This window comes from Felis catus, chromosome B2, assembly GCF_018350175.1.
Source record: "Felis catus isolate Fca126 chromosome B2, F.catus_Fca126_mat1.0, whole genome shotgun sequence".
Lineage (NCBI taxonomy): Eukaryota > Metazoa > Chordata > Mammalia > Carnivora > Felidae > Felis > Felis catus.
The window spans coordinates 129,728,002-129,749,783 of record NC_058372.1 but is presented as its reverse complement, the minus strand read 5'-3'; the positions used below and the strand labels follow the sequence as shown (position 1 = coordinate 129,749,783).

Genomic DNA, 21,782 nt, shown 5'->3' with positions numbered 1-21,782 from the left:
TGCAAAACGCTTATGGTTTCATTTACTCCACCTGACTCGAGGTCCATAAACAAAGGATTCACCCCAAAGTTTAATTATGGAGACTGCTCTGAAAGCCAGAAAAGGCCATGTGTTGCAATGAAATATAACATCCATTAAAAAATGTATTTTTTTTATTTCTAACAAGATCACTAGAGATCTACCCAGCAGATGTAAGGAAATACTCAGTTCATCAAAAGCCAATGAGAAGAGAGTCTAGGCCTTCGTGGAATTCGAAATCATACATACATTGGTTTTCTATTTGTATTAAAAGAACATGCCCTGAAACATTTTTTTAAATGATTTCTATTTTCCTAAAGCCTTTGGACTGGTCAGAGGGCAGGGGAGAATGCTATGTAAATGGGCCAGAATTCATATTTAAAGTTGCAGTCTACTCATTTTAAAGTGTCCTTACTATTTAAAGACGTGTTTGTATTTCTCTTGTGTCTTTTGATTTCACCACCATACTTACTTGAGACCCTTTGTAGCAAGACCGTTAACATGCACACAAGCAGACCACAGAGACTATTAATGCCAGAGAAAGAGGAATAAATCAGAGTCCAAAGAGATCTTTGAAAGGCCACAATGCTGCAATGCTTTCCTATACGTGGTATTTTAATTCTGGTCCCTGAACAGTATTTTAATTTTCTGTTGAGAGCATATGTTTATTTAAATAAGAGAGAAAGGCAATAGCCAAAGAAATGAATTATAGCGGATCTCCTATTACACTTGGCCAAGAAACCAAATTGACAAAGAAAATATGGGCTGCACCAATCATTTTAGTTTAGATGTGCTTCACAGAGAACATGCCTACAAACATTTACCACCTCATTCATATGGAGTTAGGATTAAAAAAAAAAAAAAAAAAAAGAGGTAAAGAGTAACTCCAAAGGAAAGAAACACATATAGTAAAAATTCTTTTAAAAAAAATTTTTTTTCAACGTTTATTTATTTTTGGGACAGAGAGAGACAGAGCATGAACGGGGGAGGGGCAGAGAGAGAGGGAGACACAGAATCGGAAACAGGCTCCAGGCTCTGAGCCATCAGCCCAGAGCCTGACGCGGGGCTCGAACTCACGGACCGCGAGATCGTGACCTGGCTGAAGTCGGACGCTTAACCAACTGCGCCACCCAGGCGCCCCCTATATAGTAAAAATTCTAACCAACCTAAAAGTTTTCTTTCCCACAGCGACAACACTCAAGCATGATACATGAGGTCAAACGACATCCATCCCTTGGGTTGTGTTTTTTTGTTGTTGTTGTCTTTGTTTACTCAGAAAGCTCACGTGACCAGCACATAAATATACACATTGAACAAGACACAAACATCTGACCTGATCAGCAGAACTAGATCACCCTGGAAGTAAACCCCAGTGAGAAACGTGCATGATCACATCCATAGTGAAGTTATACATCTGCCTTTCTTCTTGACACTGTACTGAAACGAAAACCCCTTCATTTACAGTCCCCACAAAGTACACATGTCCTATTCATGCCCTTATCAGTTCTGAACTATATGTTTTAAAAAGTAAAATACTGGAATGCCTGGGTGGCTCAGTCAGTGAAGCCTCTGACTCCTGATTTCAGCTCAGGTCACGATCCCACAGTTCACGGGTTCAAGGTCCGCATCAGGCTCTACTTGGGATTCTCTCTCTCTGCCTCTCCCCCATTCACACACTCGTGCTTGCCCTCTCTCTCTCTCTCTCAAAATAAATAAATAAACTTTTAAAAAAAAGGTAAAGTATCTTTTTAGCCAGGACAGTAAATCAAAACACCATGAGATGAGCTCTGTCATATTCAACAGTACAGAGGAAACTTTCTATGACAGTAAAGAGTCAACACATAATAAGCTACTTTGAAAACACAAAGAGGCAAACTGATGCACATTTGTCACCACACATTTATGGACCCTTGAGTGCTTTTTCCAAAGAGGCCAATAAATGGCAAATTGTCCCATTCTGAAGAGAAGGACGAAGCAGACAGGGTTGGCCTCCACTATTTGGGATCTAGACAGACGTGGCATCAGGAAGCACAAACCAGGGTGCTCCCATCACCAGCCAGGCCCTGTCTTCAGCAGCTCTGATACCTAACAAGTGACTAAGAGACCCTTGTCTTCGCTGCCGTCCCCTTTTCAAAACCTCGCAGGCTGGGAGTAATGCAAGACTTACCTGCTACCTGCTTGCAGGCCTGGCGAGCTTCTGGCAAGTCAAGTCTGCACTTTTTCCACCGAAACGTGGTGGCCACCGGGCCGCTCATCACCTACAGTTGCTTAAACGACGAGGAAAAAGATGCAGAGGAAGTGGACAACAAAAGCAGCCTGCGAACTGCACACTGGGATGTCCTGTTTTGGGGTGGCTTTTATTTTTCCCATGAGAGGATCTGACTAAACCTAACCCAGCCTCCTCTAAATACCAGACAGGAAGTTACATGTAGCAGTAAGTGAAAACTCCTTGGGTCGTTTTTTATTATTGTTGTTGTTGTTGTTGTGTTTTGCTTTTTGGGGGTTTTTTTAATTGTCACAACTTGGAGTCTTTGGATGGTTCTAACGTACTACAAAGAGATTATAACTTTGCTTCCTGTTTTGACAGTGTTGGCTGGTAAGGGACATCTCCACCCACCTCCCTACCCACTATGTATATAAATAGAGGTATTTGCCCTGGTGTACAACTGGGCTGAAGAGTTCGGTTACATATTAACCATACTTCAAAGAATAAATGGGACTTGTTATTTTACTTTGATAGGCATATATACCTTGGAGAAATGAAATTCAAAAGGATACCTTCTTAATTCCTTACACATTACTATGATAGAAAAAAAAAAAAAAGAAGCTTACCCACACAGAATTATAAAATAAGTAGAACTTTCGACTCATACTTTCCGGCCTATTCTATCTTGTGTATGTGCTCTCTTGCCGTGCAAATGTTATCCACACACATACGACAAGCAAGAAAAAGCATTACCCATGGTACCTCACTCTGGTTTTTTTCCTATTCTTTTTGTCTCTCCTGCTTTGCAACAGAAACTTTATACTTCAAAGCAAGATTTTCATATCTCATAGAACATGTACCCTTATCAGGATACACACGGATTTAAATTAAAAGCCATCTCTTTTCCTGCCACTGACTGAAATATGATAAAGAGAAACTTGGCAGGACTTGCCCAATCTCTGTGTGTTTCCTAGATTACAGGCATGACTCTGGCAAAATACTCTCTAACACGATCTTCAAATCTGTAAAATGGGAGTAGTGGCCCCACCTATTTCCTCGAATTGTTGTGAGGAGACAGCAAAAAGCACAGTGGTACAGATTATGTCACAGAGTCAAGCCCAATTCTTTTCTGTAAGAGGTTTATTGACATGTAATTCACACAGTATGTGATGAACCCATTTAAAGTGTAGAATTCAAGGATTATTAGTATATTCACAGAATTATGCATACATAACCACAATCAATTTCAAGACACTTTCATCACCCCAAAAAGCACTCTCTCTCCGTTTTCTGCCCTACCCACCAGCCCTAGGCAAGCATGAATACCTACTTTCAGGTCTCTACAGGTTTGCCCTTCCCAGGCATTTCATATGAAGAAAACCTTGGAACATGTGGTCCTTTGTGACAAGCTTCTTTGACTTAGTATAATGTTTTCAAACTCAGTACTTCACTTCGGAATAATGACTGAATAATATTCCATTGCACAAATACCCCACATTCTATTTATTCACTCATCAGCTGATGGACATCTGAGTTATTTTAATCTTTGGCTGATATGAACAATATTGCTATGATGCTATGACGATTCAGGAACAAGTTTTCACGCTGACATACGTTCTCACCTCTCTATATGACTGCTGGGTTATACAGTAACTCTGTGGCTAACCTTTGGAAGAGTGCCGGACAGTTTTCCAAAGTGGCTGCACCATTTATGTTCCCATTACCAGGGTATGAAGTTTCCAATTTATCCACATGTCCACCAACACGTTATTATCATCTGTCTTTTTAATTACAGCTGTCCTAGTGCATATTAACATATCTCACTGTGATTTAATATGCATTTCCCAGGTGGTCAGCAAAGCCTAATTTTATCAGTAGCCCAAAAATGTCTCCGTTCTTGTAGACAGGGCTCAATACTCAAAATACAGAACAACCAGTAAGGCATGGGGACCACTTAGTCAAAATGGATAGTGGCTACAGAGATGAAACAAGATCTTAAAGGTGTCTAGCTGTAACAGTGGCTATTTTCCAAAAGGTATGAAAACATTCCAAAAAAATTTAACTGGTATAGCTATACAGGTTCATACCAGCTAAATAACTACTACTTTCGAATTAGATCTCCAATAAGAGGCTACTAAAGTGGTTGGCTCTTCTTTCTCTACTAAAGGGCTGCAGAAGAAAACTTAAAAGGAGATGAAATTCTTAATGTAAATATGATATTTCCATCATTTACAAATCATTTCTCTCCTTCTGTCTTTCTGTATGTGTCTTCTTCTTGAATACAAAGAGGTTCAACTAAAGCAGCCTTTTGAATAGCCATAATTATTTACAGGAAGAGATTTTAGACCAGATGTGATTTAAGATTGAGACTGCCCCAAATTTTGAAGGTAGCCAAGAGGGAGAAGTCAAGAAATAGACACTAGCAATATTTCCCCCTCCCCTCCTAAAAATGTGATATTGGCTGAAAAGTTATGTGCGCCCCCACGTTTATCACATTATTTACAATAGCCAAATATGGATGCAATCTAAGGGGCTCTTGATAAATGAAGGGATAAAGAAGTTGTAATATACGTGTGTGTGTGTGTGTGTGTGTGTGTGTGTGTGTGTCTGTGTCTGTGTATAAAATATTCGTCATAAAAAAGAATGAAATCTTGCCATTCACAACAATAGAGACGTACTTAGAGGGCATTATTATGCTAAGTGAAATAAATCAGACAGAGAAAGATAAATCCCATATGATTTCATTTATATGTGGAGTCTAAAACACAAAACAAACTGGAACAGATTCATAAATACAGAGAACAAACTTGTGATTGCCAGATGGTAGGGGGTGGGGTGATGGGCAAAATAGGTGAAGGGGATTAAGAGGTACAAATTCTGGTTTATATAAAATAAACAAGTCACAGGAATGAAAAGTGCAGCACAGGGAATATGTAATAGTGTAATAACTTTGTATGGTTGCTGATGGTAACTACTTACCATAGTGAGTAAAGTACACAATTGTGGAATCACTATGTTGTACACCTGAAACTAATGTAACACTGTGTGTCAACTAAACTTCGAGTAAAAAAGAAATGTGATATGGGGAGGACAGTAATTATTCTAATTCAAAGGGATTATCTAATCTAATGCCATCTAACTCAGAGGAATTATAGTTTTCTTCAGACTATGGTATTTGAACAAATTCATGTTACAATGATGTTAATTATCTCTTTACTAAAACATCCTATTTTAGGATTTTCATCTTCTTAGTCCCTAAAAAAAAAGAAAAAAGAAAAAGAAACAGAATAAAACCTACATAAAACATGACAAAGAAAATAGAAAAATGCCATAAGCTTTAAAAAATAACAACTTTTTTCTTTATTTTCCAATATAAGGCCTCAAGCCTGGCAACATGTATTAATAATATGATTCATCCCTCTTCTAAGAAATTTTCCATGTCCCAAGGCTGCACTATGTAATCCATTGTTTTAGTTATTTCTTGGCATACAGCTAACTATGAAACTGACCTCTGAACTTTCCTATGTCAAATAGAACTTTCCATTGTGGGAAATTTCTAAAACATTCATATTAAGCTAAGTGGAAATGTCATCAAAGCTCAGGAGCAAATATGGTCTATATCAACCAATACAATTTCTAAAGTATATTCTATGCAAGGAAAAGCAAACCATTGATCAAACACAAGTGAAAAGCCTTTATCAGAGTTTCAGCAAATACTTGATGGTGAGGAAAATCAGAAGCAGCAATCAGCTTATCAAAGTTATCTGAAAGTTCTTCTAAAAAGATCTAATGGGAGGGCACTTTTTAAAACTGTTCTGTAATGTCAGAACCCACTCCATCCACAGACCCCTTCTGCTAGATTACACGGTGACCTCATTTCTAGTTCTTGTGAAATCAATAGACCATTTATGCCGCAAGTATCTGTCTAGGGTATGCACTTTCTTATTCAATCTGGTGTTGACAGCAGTAATCAAATTTTGTACATACCACTAGGTCTATTATAGCTCAGCAGCAACTGGCTGCCAGCCTAGGTCTACTCTCACCAAAAGGGAAAGAAAGGATTGGACTGGAGAAAGAAACACAGAACGTATCAGCTGAAACCACGGGGGCTAGTGTCGAAGCCAGAGAGTGAAGCACAGGCAGTGGAGACTCACCCAGCCGCTTCCAAACGGTCAGGCCCAGGTGAGCCCACCCTGGCTGTCAAAGGCACACTTTTTTTTCACCCTTTCTGTTATCTGCAAACCCTCTTGGCTTTGAACATCTCATTATAATGGTCGGTCCTAACTAAGGAACCTACATCTAACCCTGCAGAGCTGCAGACAAAAGCTAGAAACAAACCACACCCTCCACCCAATACCAGGAAGGCCAAATGCAAGGGAACACTGGAGTTACGGCACTTCCGGGGAACTCTCTAGACACTACTGGCTTCATTTTGTAACTCTTCTACATGTACTTAGGCCAGAATCAAACATTTTTCTCAGATCAAAGAAATGCTAGGTTAAGGCCGCCTGGGTGTCTCAATCGGTTAAGTGTCCGACTCTTGGTTTAGGCTCAGGTCAAGATCTCATGGTTTCGTGGGTTCGAGCCCCATGTCGGTCTCTGCACTAATGGTGCAAAGCCTGCTTGGGATTCTCTTCCTCCTCTCTCTCTCTGCCCCTCCCCTGCTCGCTCTCTCTCTCTCTCTTGCGCTCTCTCTCTCTCTCTCTCTCCCTCCCTCTCTCAAAATAAATAAATAACCATTTTTTAATGCTAAGTTAATCTTCTTAGGCTAAAAACAAGGTCAGTTTTAAAAATAATTGGGGAGGGAAGACCTGACTTTGAAATTTTACTGGACTTGCTGTCTTAGACTTTAAATCTGCAAGAAAACCACACTCTAGCTAATAGATATTTTCTACTTAACAGCAGCATGGTTGGTGCCATTTCCTGGTATGACAAGTAACTTTTTTTCATATTTTAAAATTTGAAATAAATTTAGATTTACCAAAAAAGGTATAAAAAGAGTCACACAGAGTTCTCTTACTCCCCTCACTTAGCTTCCCCAAACGTTGTCACCATATTACATAACCAGACTATGACTGTCAAAACCAGATAATTAGCATGGATGCAATACTACACTTTATAACTACCCTACAGAACATATCCAAATGTCCCCACTTGTCCTCTTTTTCTGATTCGTGGTTCAATCCAAGATCCTGCACGCAAGCAACACTTCAAAAATCCAGGATGTGTCCTTTTCAATAAATCATGCACTATCTAACGAACATTTCTGATCCCTCCAAAGTTCTGTTTCTTTTCATGCTAATGAGGAGGTGTCATCATTAACCACAGAGTCTTCCAGGCTAGGAATGTTCTTTTCCTCCACAATTCTCCTCATATTTCAGCTGTCAGTCTTATCAACCTTACCGTATAAACACAAGTCAAAATGACCTTCACAATCCCTTGTCCAAAAACCTTGAACCAGATGTTTTGCCGAATCAGAACTTTTCCCATTTGAGCAAAGTTAATAGAGCACATAGGACATATATTACATTAAAACAAAATAAAACAACAACAAAAACAAACAAACAAACAAAAAGCCAGCAAGATTCAGGGCAATTTCCCCTAATCAAACACATTAATAGTTCTGCAACAAATGTGTGTGTATCATGAATGGTAGGTGGGATAGGTAAAGCTTTTAAAAGCATCTTATTAGCAGTTCAAGTCAGATTTCACCACCAAATGAGTTCAAGGTCAAGCTCAGATTTACTGTCAGATGAATTACAAAGAAGGTACCTTTGGGTTTTCAGAGTTCTTTTGAACTACTACAACTGCAGAGGAGGGGCTGTGGAACTACCTATGAAATCCAGTGGCCTCATTCGTCTCCCACCCACCTCAACTACATCCTCCTTCACTCACCTGGTAGAGCCACCTGTAATGTCACCTCTGCCTCCAGGCTCTCTTCACTCCAATTCACATTCCCACAATTTCCCCGCAGTGACCTTTCTCAAATACCTACAACTCCCTAACCTCATAATCCTTAAAGATTTCCCATGCCAAAAACAGGGGGAGTCTGAAGTCTACTCATCTTCATGAGGTTAACAAAGGTCTCCACCATCAGAGCCAACTCCCAACCGTGCTGATCATCTACACAGCATTACAAAAAAGGTATAGTCTCTGTCCCTTAAGATTCTCACAATCTCATTCAAGCCCTTTCATATTTTCATCAGAGTAATTATTGTTTAGAATACAACGTCTCCGATAATCAAAGAGCATATCTGGATATTTTAACTCATTTTTTCTCTAGCTAGGAAATTCTGCCTTAGCTCTTGATCACATTAAATATTACTAACAAAATCCCACATCTTGACATGAAAAGGATTTTTCACATGATTTTAAATAATATATCTAAAAATACGACACTACTGTTGGTATGGTTAAAACAATTACAAAGAGAAAGAGCCAGAAAAACTTTTCTAAAAACAAGCAAAACCAAAAAAGTAACATCAAGAATGGTATTTAATGGGCTGAGTGATTTCTCATGAGATTGTTTTTCCAAAGCAGAAAGATATAAATAAAATCTGAAATCATGCCTTTGTTTCCATATTAGAATATTAATGGAATAGAATGACATTATAATCAACAAAATTACATTAGAGTGAGTTAACCCAAAATCCCACCAGCAAAGACTTTAGTTTATCCCCAATCACACGGAGGCTGATCTCAGATGCAGACTTTAAGATGATGCCAGGAAAGGACGAAAGAAATCCTATTTTAAGTATTATTAGTTTCTTTGTCTAGTGTGCAAACAGTCAAAGATACCTACTTGGAATGATGAATTAAAAGAAAAATTCCTAGAAGTTGTATTTCAGAATTAAATGACAAACTTTCTTACAATTATCTCAGGAAAGCTGCATAGAAGTAGTGAGATTAAGAGGTAAAGAACAAGTACCACCAAATCCCTTAAAATGGGTGTTGTTGGGACAGGGGGTAGGTGCACACATGCACTCCCTACACCCAGACAGAGGAGGGATTCCCTCCAGGCTGGCACTCCTCTCACAATAGTGTGTGTGTGTGTGTGTGTGTGTGTGTGTGTGTGTGTGTGTGTACACGCGTAGCAAGTTTTCTCACCAGGTGTGTTACTTCCAACCAAAATGGCGACTGCCTGGAATCAACTGAGGTGAGGCCTCCAGTAGCCGGCAGCAATCTGTGTTCGAACAGGTCAACACTCCATGGCTGCCAAGTGACGCCAAGGCTTCGTAGAAGCCAGGCTCCAGGCTGCCAGGACAGCGGAAGGAACCCTGGAGTCCTGGCTGCTTAAGGCAGGGATCGCTGGGATGGCGACTCCAGCAGCAAACAATCCACTCTAGCAGAAGAAAGGAAGGTCATTGCCAGGGTTCTCCAGGGACCAGGAACAGTTATTTAATAAGAAGAAGGAAACAACACAAATGCTTTGAAAGGAAAGAGGAACTTCAAAATATTTAAAAAAGGAAGAAATGGGGGGGGGGGGGGGAGGAAGAAAATGGAAGTGACTTTTCCGAATTTTTTGCATGTCCTGTTTTTATACATCGGGTGAAAAAGAAATGCTGCCATTTCTCATTTAGCTTTGTTTTTCCATCCCCTATAGCATAGTGACTGGCATGTGGCAAGGACTTAATAAAAGAACATTTGCTAAAGAAGTGAGACGAGCTGATGTAGAAGACATCAGGGCAGATGTTAACAGTGAGGGCGCCTGGCTGGCTCAGCAGAAGAGCATGCGACTCTTGAGCTTGAGGTCATGAGTTCAAGCCCCACGTTGGGAGTAGAGATTACTTAAATAAATAAAACTCAAAAAAAAAAAAAAAACACAAGAACAAAGTTAACAGTGAACCAGGACAGTGAGAGGAACCCAGGTCAGCTCTCACATCAGAGAGCACAGTGCATGTGGCAGGCCCACCTGATGCAGAAAGGAGGTGGCAAGGTCTATGGCAGGACAGGGGTGAAATGAAAAACTGCAGCTCTGGAGCACACCCCAAAACTGCAGAAAGGGACTCCCCAGGGGACTAGAGAGTTGCGGCCAGGGGAGAAGGACAGAAATATAAAGTAGAAGCAAGAGAACTGCCAACACGCTGGGCTGTGGAGCAAAGTTCAGCAAGTGACTTTTCTTGAAGTACACCTGCTGGCATTTTGAGGAAAACCTCTCCAGTGTCTAGATGGTTCTAGAACCATCATGCTTCGTGAGAAGGTGTGATGAAGAGAAGCATGGGGAGTATTCTTTATTGTTAGCGGTAAAAACATTTAGTGGAAAAAGTGGCCTGAGTCCCATGCATAGCACACACTAGCCTATCATCCAGATGTGTGGCTTGTAACACTTTGCCCCTCGGTCACTTGCAGTGATCATCTCAATCCAGTGTCTTCTGTTTGGAGCTCTTATGCAAATCTGAGGATGTTGGCCACTCAGAAGACATGGGTATTAACATGTGTGAGTCATCTGTATATTCTGCCTGCAGCTGACACCACACAAAGATAGTCCTGTCTAATTATGGGCACACCCACCCAAACTCCCATGGGTCATACCTCTCAACTTGTAGATGAGGCGTAATCATCTACTTCTGACAACTTAGGGCAAAGAGTGGGGAGAACATGAAGGAAGGGTCTACGTAATAACTAGGCAGAACCAATGCCAAGGAACTGACCCGGAGTATTTTCAATCAGCCCCAGGATTTCTGAGATTATAGTTTCCAAGAGGTAGCCAGATGAGGAACAGTAAAAGCAAGTACTGGTTATCACTCAAAAATTTATGAGCCATGGGACTGAACAACAAGGTCCCAGGGCCCAAGGCCAGTCAGCTAACTGACTGGTTTACTGAGCACCTACTCTGCTCCATGCAGTGCACTGAGAACCAGTTCCCAGGCAGCACCAAGTGCCAAGGAAGGGAGTGCTGTGGCACCTGCTATCACTGCGGGGATCGGGCTGAAGCGCCGAGACAGGCTGGAGCCTGTAAAAAGGGAAAGGAGAGGGCAGAGGCTGAGCAAACAAGGTGGGAGTGAATGCTACAGAGGGCAAGAAATGCACAAGCAGCCTATTGTTAAAGTACTCTAAGAAGTCACAAAGAACAGGGAGGAAGATAGGAGGGTGAAACTTGGAAACAATTCCAGAAGGTACAAAAGAGAAAACAGTGATTCAGAAATAAGGCAAAAACAAAGTCAGGCCCTCTTATTCCAGGGCAGTCCCTGGTGGTGAACAGGACATGCCCAACTTTGCAGGCTGGGATCATTTATGTATCATTCCACACAAAGCTCCACCTTCCAAAAAATGATTCCTCTTGGGGAATGTCCATGAGTACGTCTGTCTATCTACAAAAGTATAAAGAAAGCACATATAACAAAGTTGATGTTAAATTGGAAATGTTCGGGTTGCCTGGGTGGCTCAGTTGGTTGAACTTCTGACTCTTGATCTCAGCTCAGGTTATGATCTCAGGGTTGGTGGGATCAAGCCGCACATCAGGCTCTGTACTGACAGTGTGGAGGCTGCTTGGGATTCTCTCTCTCCCTCTCTCTCTCTCTGCCCCTCCCCTCTCAGCTGCATGCACACGAGCTCTCTCTCAAAATAAATACACTTAAAAAAAAAATATGTTAGGCATGCCTGGGTAGCTCAGTCAGTTAAGCATCCAACTTCAGCTCACGTCATGTTCTCACAGTTCCTGAGTTCGAGCCCTGCATCAGCTTCTGCTGACAGCTCAAGCCTGGAGACTGCTTCAGATTCTGTGTCTCCAGCTCTCTCTCCCCCACTTGTGTTCTGTCTCTCTCTCTCTCTCTCAAGAATAAACATTAAAAAAAAATTTAATATAGTAAATTGGAAATGTTGGACTAAAATATCTTCCTGGAGGTTACCAATTCAGTAGAGTGCAGGAGGCCCCGATGTCCCCACTGGTACATTAGTACACAACCTGCTCAGTAAAACTCACCAGCTTTAGGGACCTCTGAACTTCCAAGTTTCTTCACATTTATTTTCATTAATGCCTGCAAAATTCCTACAAGTTCAGCTGTATCAATATCTCAACTCTCCTTTGAAAGATAAAGTAACTGAATTCCAGGACACCAAGTGAAACACCAATCTGCTTTGAACTTTCTTAGCCTCTGAACCAGCTCCCAACCCTTTTCCTTCCATCAATCGCGAACCTTCTAAAGCAGCTCGCGGACATCCAAGGGCAGGGGCTGAACCAACATGGAGCCCTGAGATTTCCAAGTTAGTTTTATGAAAGTAAATGATACTATATAATACCTCTTCTCTTCCTCAGAGTCATAGCCAAAAATCATATGAAACCAAGAGGAAATGGATGTTCCTCAACAGCAGTCAGGTTCCAAGTATCAGGTAGCAGCTGCAGCTGCCGAAAGCCTGTGCTTCCCCACCCTAGTCCCAAACTCTGGCACAAACACTAGAATCTTGCAGCCACTCACGTGTGAGTCTTCCAGCAACAGAAGGAAAAAAGGACCCAACACTTCTGCTCTCAAGGGCGTTAAAATCACGCCCTGAAGGAAGAAGGTTGGTGACTCTTTACATGAGCTACTAACCTGACCCCTCCCACACACACACACACCGGAAAGAGGGGGGAGGAAAAGGAAATGAAAGCAAGTGACTCTAAGTTCTGGATTTCATATGCAAGAATAGCCAGCAACAGGTGCAGCGTTCCGGTGAAATTAAGACTCTCAAAACGCCATTTGCTTCTGCAGCACAAAGAGCCCAAACACAGAAACCCAACATTAGCAATGATGTCACAAGTGCAAAATCATCATCATTTTCTCACCACTAGCAATTTTGCAAAAAAAAAAAATTACCACATAGACCACAAAATATGTCTCTGCTGACACACAACTTCTTTCACATAATCCTCTCCCCAGTTTACTCCAATTTAATTTAAACACTGGTCATACGAAAACATTTTTTTCGTGCCTAGTGACTAGTACAGTACCTGGTATACATAGTAGGTGGGCAATATATATTTACCAAACGAAGGAATGAAACCAACAAGCAGGTATACAAAAACTCATTTTTATAAATCACGATAACCAAAATCTTACCTTCAGAGTAGCATACAAGTATGTTTTTCCCATTTCCTCAAACATAGAACAAAAGGTCGGAATCAGGAGCCCAAAGCAAGAGATATCACTAATGAACAGGTCAAGAGATGCCAACCATCCATCTCCCCGCTGAAGCCTTAGAAGGCCTGTCGGCCACCCCCCGGCATTGACAGACCTACACACGGGGGATTCTCATTGGGAGGAGAGCAATGCTGCCTTTAGATATTCCTCTCTTTCAAGAGGAATGCCATTTCACAGAGCATTTCCACTTGCCATTACTATAGAATACACAAAATAAATTTTGTTGTGTAATCTTTTCAACAAGATAAAAATAATCCGCGGGTAATAGGTTTCGGAAAATGTGCCAAGCGCCTGGGTGGCTCAGTCGGTTAAGCGTCGAACTTCGGCTCAGGTCATGATCTTGTGGCTCATGAGTTCAAGCCCCACCTCAGGCTCTGTGCTGACAACTCAGAGACACTGTCTCTCTCAAAAATAAATAAAACATTTAAAAAAATTTTTTAAAGAAAAAGAAAACTAGGTGTGTGGATACGATGTAGTAGAGATGAAACCACTTTATGAATTATAAAAAATGATAAAAGGAGTAGAGGAAAACGGCATGAAATTGAGCCCATAGATGGAGATTATCAGTTGCATGGATACTGTGTTAAATAAAAAGAACATTATCAGTGTGAAAACATCACTGATTTATAGGAGATAAAGGGCTTAAATAATGGTATTAATTACAAAAATAAAGTCTCAGAGCACAGACAAGAATAAATCATCAAAATTATGAGATGTCTGAGAACTGAGAAGTACAAATAAAAATAGAGTGTAATAAATAATTTTATAAAATTACCATAATGAGTCCATTTAATGCACTCTTCGTTCAATTTTCTTTAATTTCTCTTTTATTTATAACTTAAGAAATCTGAGTAGAATTCCTCTCATCCCTAAATATTCAACTTAAAGAATGCTTAGATTTTTCAAGTCTCCCTCCAAGCTCCAAAATAACTACTTTCTTTTACCTTTTAAAGGTCTTGAATAAACTTCTTAACTAAGATCCTAAATGCCTCATTAAGAATTACTTCAAATTCAAGGAATAAACTGGAATAGCAAGTATATTAAGAGTGCTTTGTTTTTTAAGTGACATCTTTTCATTCATTCATTCATTCATTCATTCATTCATTTGCAGGGATCTAGCATCTGTACAGGCCAGGCACTATACAAGGCATTACAGACACAGTGGTGAACAAGAAAATCGTAGTCCTCTCCTTTGCAGAGATCACAGCCCAGGGGACCTATCAACAACAAAGTAAATAAAGCAATTGGCATTGGGACCAGGTGGTAGGAGATAACAGGATGAAATCTACTTCAGACGGGTAGTCAGGACAGGATGAAATCTACTTCAGATGGGTAGTCAGGACAGGCATCTTGGAAGAGATGCAATTGAATCCAAAGCCCAATCCCAGAAAGAGCAGAAGGAGCTAACCAAGAGCCAGGGCGCAGGTATTCCTGGCAGAGGAAGGAGCCTGTAAAGAGGCTGTACCCAGAGCTGCAAGCTGGCCAGCGACGGGGCCATGGGCAGTGAGAGAGGAGGCGCATTATAAATATGGAAATGGCATCTCACCCCATGATTCACCCGACATGCCTTTGCCATTACACATACTTTCTCTTGGCCTGGAATCTTTCTCTTCCACACTCTCCTCTGCCACCTCACTAGTTCCTCCTCTGGAAAACATTCCCTGACCCTCCAAGGGAGAGCAAACACTCCAGGAGTTGATTCATCCTCACCTGCGGCCCCACAGCACCTAGTATGTGACATTATTATACCATGCTGAATCGCTGTGTTCAAGGACCCATAAGCAGGGATCTTGCCTTATTTGTCTTTGTTTCCCAGTGGTCTATATGGAACTTGGCACCAGCAGATATAAAATTAAGTGAGTGAATGACCAAACCAAAAGAGGAATGGACATAATTTACGCCACCGACACGAATTTGTTACCCATATTGGAGGCTGGGAGGAGCACCATGGATGCAGTTCACTAACCCATTTATAGTGTGTGGGGCAAGATGATTTCTATCCCCCCCATGACTGTCACACAGCAAACACTTCCGGGCAAACCTTCATGCATCACAGGAAAGCAATGGAATAATTTGCACAGAGTATCATGAGACACTGGCACAAGCATGCGTTAAGTGCCAGGCCCCGCATGAGGCTGTGAGGCTGGCAGTGGCATTCTCCATGAAGATCCACAAGGTCAGTGAGCAGAGCAAATCCCATTTCCGAAATGCTGTTAATGACGGACATAATAAGATTCTTTACATATATCTAACTTCTTTCATAATATTAAGAGAAAAAAAAACTTGTTTAATTCCAAGGCCACCCAGAGGACAAAATAATTTAGAATCTGTTGCTCAGGAATTTTCGCACTAATTCTTGGCTCACTGAGTCACGCCTGGGTTTCCTACCCACAACCAACCGGTGGACAAAAATTTAAGCAACCGTAACATTCTAAGCGAGCCCTTCATTACCTGCCTGTGACCCTTTGTCGTCTCCGTGTGTAGAATCAGATGTCAGTTCCATTTCTCATTGGCTCAGCATGTCCCTCAAAGGTGGTTAAGATTCATAAACCGACCATGCACGTTTTCTGAAGTCACAAAAATATATGTATCCTGCCGCCACTGGAGAGTGTGCTTTGATGGAGTCAAATTGGAAAGCAGGGCCAAACAGTATGGGAACTGTGGGGAGAGGAGTCCCTCCCCAACTGCCCAGACCAGAATGGTTGCATTCCTGCCGCTGTGCACAGCCCAATCCTGGTCTACTCCATCTGGGCCTCCGCCAGGCCTCGGAGCCTGTGGCCTTAAAATCCACAGGTGTGACAGACAGCACTTATCTGCCCAGGAACAGCAAGGTAAGGTATGCATTTCCAGAAACACCACTGTTCAAATTGTTCAGAATACAGAGGAGCTAAGCCCTTCCTCAAGTCTCTGTAGGTTTTCCTTAAATTTGTGCCAAACAAAAATCTGGGTGAGGGAAAATGTTCAGGAATGACGCAATAAAAAATGTTAAGTGCCTAGCTCTCAAAGGAGAGCTTTTCTCATAATTGTACAATTTTTCAACCTATATATTCCCAACTAATCTCTAAAGCTTTCAGAGATTTAACCATTAATAATAAACCAAATAATAGATGCCATGAAGCCCAAAGGTAAAACTATGCTCTTCAACCAGGATTAAAAATACTAGTGAACGAAACACAAAGTGCAGTTTGCCAACCTCAAGGTGCAGCCTCATTCGTTCATTCATTCCCAGTCACTGTCCTCATTCCCAGTCTGTCCTCGTCCCGGTTTTCTATGGGCCGAGCCCTGCCCTACTTAGAGCCTACACACAGGATCTGCCTTCAGCCAACATCAGAGCATCAACTTAAGCCATGGCTTCTATCATCACTAGCACCCATTTCAGGCCCCTCCTGATATCCTATCACAGCACTTCAAGACATTTATCCCCTAGCAAATAAACTATTGGTCCATTCTATAGTTTGATACCTGTTTCTTCTACGGGTCTACACATTCCAGAAGCTGGACACCAGAACTGTTGTGGTCATCAGTTTTGATGACCACACCCAGCACAGTGTCCATCATATGGAATACTCAACCAGGAGTTATTTCCATTTCCAGTTGTTGTCTGTAAAACTACCCTTCATGGCGCACTTGCTGTCACTGCCAAAGCTCGAAGGATATAGATGTTCATCTTACACCATCAGCTCCATCAGGGGTTATTTCATTGCAAGGGGTCCATGAACGTGGACAGGAGAAAAATGAGCTTTTTCTCGAACCTCTAACAAAAATTCGCATCCCCTTCTATTACAAAGGTAGATCCTAAAACACACAATTGGTAGTACTTTTGGCTGCAGCACCAACAGAAACCACAGCCATTTTCACATCACATTACAGCGGAAAAATCATTTGGCTCATCATCCCCTCGCAAGTTACTGGACCACATGCTGGATAATGACATAGAATGTATTCATAAAAAACAAATATTACTCTGTCATAGGCTTTTTAGTCTCTTGTAACTGAATTTCAATATAATTGGTTTTCCCTTCTAATGACATGTACTCTATTTTATGCATTTAAAAACATGCATCTGTGGGGGCGCCTGGGTAGCTCAGTCGGTTAAGCCACTGACTTCGGCTCAGGTCATGATCTCACGGTTTGAGGGTTCAAGCCCTGCGTTGGGCTCTGTGCTAACAACTCAAAGCCTGGAGCCTGCTTCCTATTCTATGTCTCCCTCTCTCTCTGCCCTGCCCGCCACCACCCTCCCACCCCACCAACAGCTTGCAGTCTGCCTCTCTCTCAAAAATAAATAAACATTAAAAAAAAAAATTTTTTTAACATGTGTCTGGATTCACCACACTGCCAAAGGGGTCTATGGGTCAAAAGAAAAAGCAGGAGGTGATAAGAATAAAAAATAAAAACCCTAGTCTACATCATTATCATGAGACATAAGTATCTGATGAACCAAAAAATATTTCTGCTCTGTTTTTAATGGATTGAACATATTTTTACCTACTGGGGGAAAAAAATAAAGCATTTCTGAAAGAAAGACAATTCAAAATTAATAGAATTATTAAAGAAGTCATTTTTATAATAAGTAAAAATATTCATTTCATTAGTTTCAGTACAAAACAACTATAAAAAAAAAAAAAGAAATTCTTGGGGCACCTGGGTGGCTCAGTCAGTTGAGCATCTGATTCTGATTTCAGCTCAGGTCATCGGCTCGTGGGATTGAGCCCCACATCAGGGTCTGCACTGACAACACGAAGCCTGCTTGGGATTCTCTCTCTCCTCCTCTCTCTGACCCTCCCCTGTTCATGCTTGTGCTCTCTCAAAAATTAATAAACTTAAAAAAAAATTCTCAAGGGAAATTTACAAGTTTAATAGTTAATAGTTCAACTCTTAGATATCCTTGACAGACTCTCTTTTTTGAGATGTAATTAACATATAACATTAGTTTTAGATGTACTACATAATGATTTATGTGTGTATTGCAAATGATGACCACAATAAGTTAACATCCATCACCACATATAGTTATTTTTTTTTGTCATTAGAACTTTTAAGATCTATTCTCTTAGTATATTAATACCTCTTAGTAACTTTCAAATATGCAATACAGTATAGCTAACTGTAGTCACCATATTGTATATTAAATCCTCAGGCTTTATTTATCTTACAATTGAAAGTTTGTACTTTTTAACCACCTCCACCCATTTTGCCCACCCCGCCCCCTGCCTCTGGCAACACCAAACTGTTCTCTGTATCTATGAGTTTGGGTTGGTTGGTTTGTTTTAATTCCACATATAAGTGAGATCACACAGCATTCGATCTTTGGTATCTTTGACTCATTTCACTTAACATAATGCCCTCAAGGTTCATATACACTGTTGCAAGTTTTTGCAGGATTTCCTTCTTTTTTGTGGCTAAATAATATTCCTGTGTGTGTGTGTGTGTGTGTGTGTGTGTGTGTGTGTATACATCACATCCTCTTTATTCATCTGTAGATGGAAACTTAAATTGTTCCCATGTCTTTAATGATATTGAACACTTTTCTGGGATATTCTATGTTTATGTTTTTATTCATTTTTTGAGAGAGAGAGACAGAGTGTGAGTGAGGCAGAGAAAGTGGGGGAGACACAGAATCCAAAGTAGGCTCCAGGCTCTGAGCTGTCAGCACAGAGCCTGAAGATGTGGGGCTCAAACCCACAAACCACAAGATCATGACCTGAGCCAAAGATGGATGCTTAACTGACTGAGCCAACCAGGCGCCCGAGATATTCTTGATAATGATGAAACTCCTCTTTTTTCCAGAAAGACACATCTTTGAATCAATGAGCCCCTAGGATTTGCAAAATGAGGATAGGAGCCAGACAGGGTTACAAAATCTATTCCACTCCTTTCTACCATAGTTACAACCTACCAGCTGGAGATTAGCCCCATTTTACTTCTGCAACAGCTCTGTGAATACACACGCAGACCCACCAGGAAGAGTAACAGAGTAACCGTTCACACCTGCTTTAATCACACCGTTCACACCTGGGAGTTGCTTTAATCAGCCAACCATTAATACCCACAAAGCCAATTTTAAAAAGTAGCTCTGGGGAGAAAGGAGAAGCCAAACCTGGATGGAATTAAAAGGCCAGTGAACAACATCCAGGGGCTGGGTCAGCAGAAAAAGTTCAGAGAAGGTATAAATATCAACTTTTGCGAACCTCAGTGGCAGCCAGCAGGACCCAGCTGCGTTATGAGAATTGCTCTGGAAGACTAAATACCATAGCCTTTCACACAATTCAGACAGTTTTTGGCCAGTTCAGTTCAGCACCTGCAGTTATATTCAGTAACTTTCTCACTCTCTCCCACCAAAAGGAAAATAACAGGAAAGAAATGGTCCTCACACCCCTGCTCTCTTCTTCCTCCTCCCATTTCCCCTCTCCCTCACCCTCTCCCTATTTACACTGACACTTAGGAGGACTTGAAGCCCAAGCTCTGCCTGCTTTAATCCACAGGCAGGAGTCACGTCTCTTTCAGAATATTAGCAAAACCCCCTAAACCTCACACAGTAAATATAAACCTAAAATTTCTAGAAGTTCACATACCCCATCATTCTCACCAGGACATTTCCTGGAAATCTGTGAACACATTCCTTGTCAGGTACACATCCACTAGAAAACCATCAACAACCAAATGAGGTCTGAAGGAAAATGAACGAGAAGTTTCCTTAAGGTAGCCCAGAGCAGCAGGGGAATACCGAGTTTGGGATGGCTGTTTAATCTGGGGAAAGTCATTTCCTCCCTCCCTGACTGACTGAGTTTCCTCAATTACCAGGCCACAGAAGTGGAGGAGATGGTCCTTAAGACATCTTCCAGCTCAAAAGTTCTGTGAAGGTCCATGTTGCCACAAGAGCCACACACACACACACACACACACACACACACACACACACACACACAAAGTCAGGAAATGCTGGAAAGAGTCCATTTCAGCTTGAAGGTCTTCTTCCTCTTAGCGCTCACTCAAAAATTTTAGTTCCTTGCGTTTGTATTTCATTACAACCACAAGTGTGAAACGTCTCACAGAAACCATTCCCATAACACTAGCAATACAGAGAGTGTGTGGCTAAAGTGAGTCAAAGCTTGTCTCAAAATAATCAGGACATTTACAATCCACATGCACAGTGAGTGATTTCCAAAGAAACTGGGACAAGACAACTACTGAAAAAATTTAGGGGACCATATTATTCATGGAGGCTTCTGTGACTGCCAAAAGAGTGATCTTGTGCAGATTAACTGTCAATAAAATTTTTCAACAAAATGATTTCCAAAGTAAATATCTCAGTACATGTTTCTCCGTTTGTACCAAAGTAATAAATACACAGTGTTTGTTTGTGTGTTTGTTTTTAATCAAATAGGACTATAACAAAATGCAGTAGTCCTGCCTCAGTCCTTCTTTCAAGGAAGGGGCTACCGCCGTCTCTTTGTCCTGACATTCAGTCATTTCTAAATAGTACACTTGTACTGCTACTTTCTGAGTGTAAGTCAGACATTATTTCCAAAATTTCTGCTACAGCTATTAAGGCCTTACCTCTGTTATATCCACTCTTCCAGTCTCCACTTTTTTTTTTCTGATATGATAATTTCCAGGATTCCTTTCTTATAGCATTCCTTATATTCCTTTTTTATACCATCCTGCTCTTATTGCAAAGAGGCAATGATTCTCCCATCTCTCTGAGGATATTTATTATATCATTTTCTCCCTTTCCCCTAACTTTCTTTTTCCTGTTAGTTGGATTTGGCTTTAGCAATGGAAGCTTCCCTCAAACGTCAGACTCCCGGCAGCCCCTCACATTTCAAAATGAGGCAGTCAAATGCCCAAGCTCTACGTGCTTGGATGTGACCTGCCGACTGGTAGACTCACGGGAGGTCATCAAATTCCAGGCTGTAACTATGCTATCCTCCCAATGAAAGCATCCTCTGATCTGGGGCTGGTATAGCTTCAGGAATTCTGGGGTTTCCCAGTCTTGAGGTCCCTTCATCTTCTTGGTGTCAACCCAGAACCTCACCCTTCTCTTCTCTGGGACAGATCTCTAGAGTTCAATTTCTCTAGAGAATATATAAATCCATATTCTGCTGTGCGGGTTAACGAAGAAGAGGAGAGATCTGAGAAGCAGAGCACACGGTTTACAGACCTCAACCAAACTCCTGGATTTTAACCCCAAACATCTCCCACTTTCCCCGGACCCAACCTCAGGCAGTGGTAGTGACTCTACATCAGGGGCCTTACAAAGTCTGGGGCGTGCAGTAAGAAGCCTCCCACCACCACCCTCTGGCCTGGACCCCTCAGGAGTTACCACTCTGCCATCATCTGCCAACACGTGATGCCTGGCCCATCCAAAGCCACTTCGTCTCCACCTCCTTTTGGCCACATTACTTTTCTTTCTTTCTTTTGTTCTTTGGCTGTAATTATAG

At 41.3% G+C, this 21,782-nt stretch overlaps 1 protein-coding gene across 5 annotated transcripts in view; it reads right to left on the bottom strand.

Moving 5' to 3' along the window:
- The window catches only part of UTRN (utrophin), a 491,097-nt gene that overhangs the window by 459,876 nt on the left and 9,439 nt on the right, over positions 1 to 21,782 (bottom strand). Inside the window, exon 1 of one of the 5 annotated variants that reach the window (XM_045058163.1) lies at positions 15,793 to 16,427. The exons of 1 other annotated variant lie outside the window; for it this stretch is intronic. In XM_045058163.1, coding sequence (XP_044914098.1) covers positions 15,793 to 15,844 — 52 coding nt within the window. In that variant the 5' untranslated portion in view covers positions 15,845 to 16,427. Of the gene's footprint in view, positions 1 to 2,185; positions 2,779 to 15,792; positions 16,428 to 21,782 lie in introns of those variants that run through there. 3 more of the 5 variants (XM_045058164.1, XM_045058162.1, XM_019831348.3) reach the window with 3 other exon arrangements.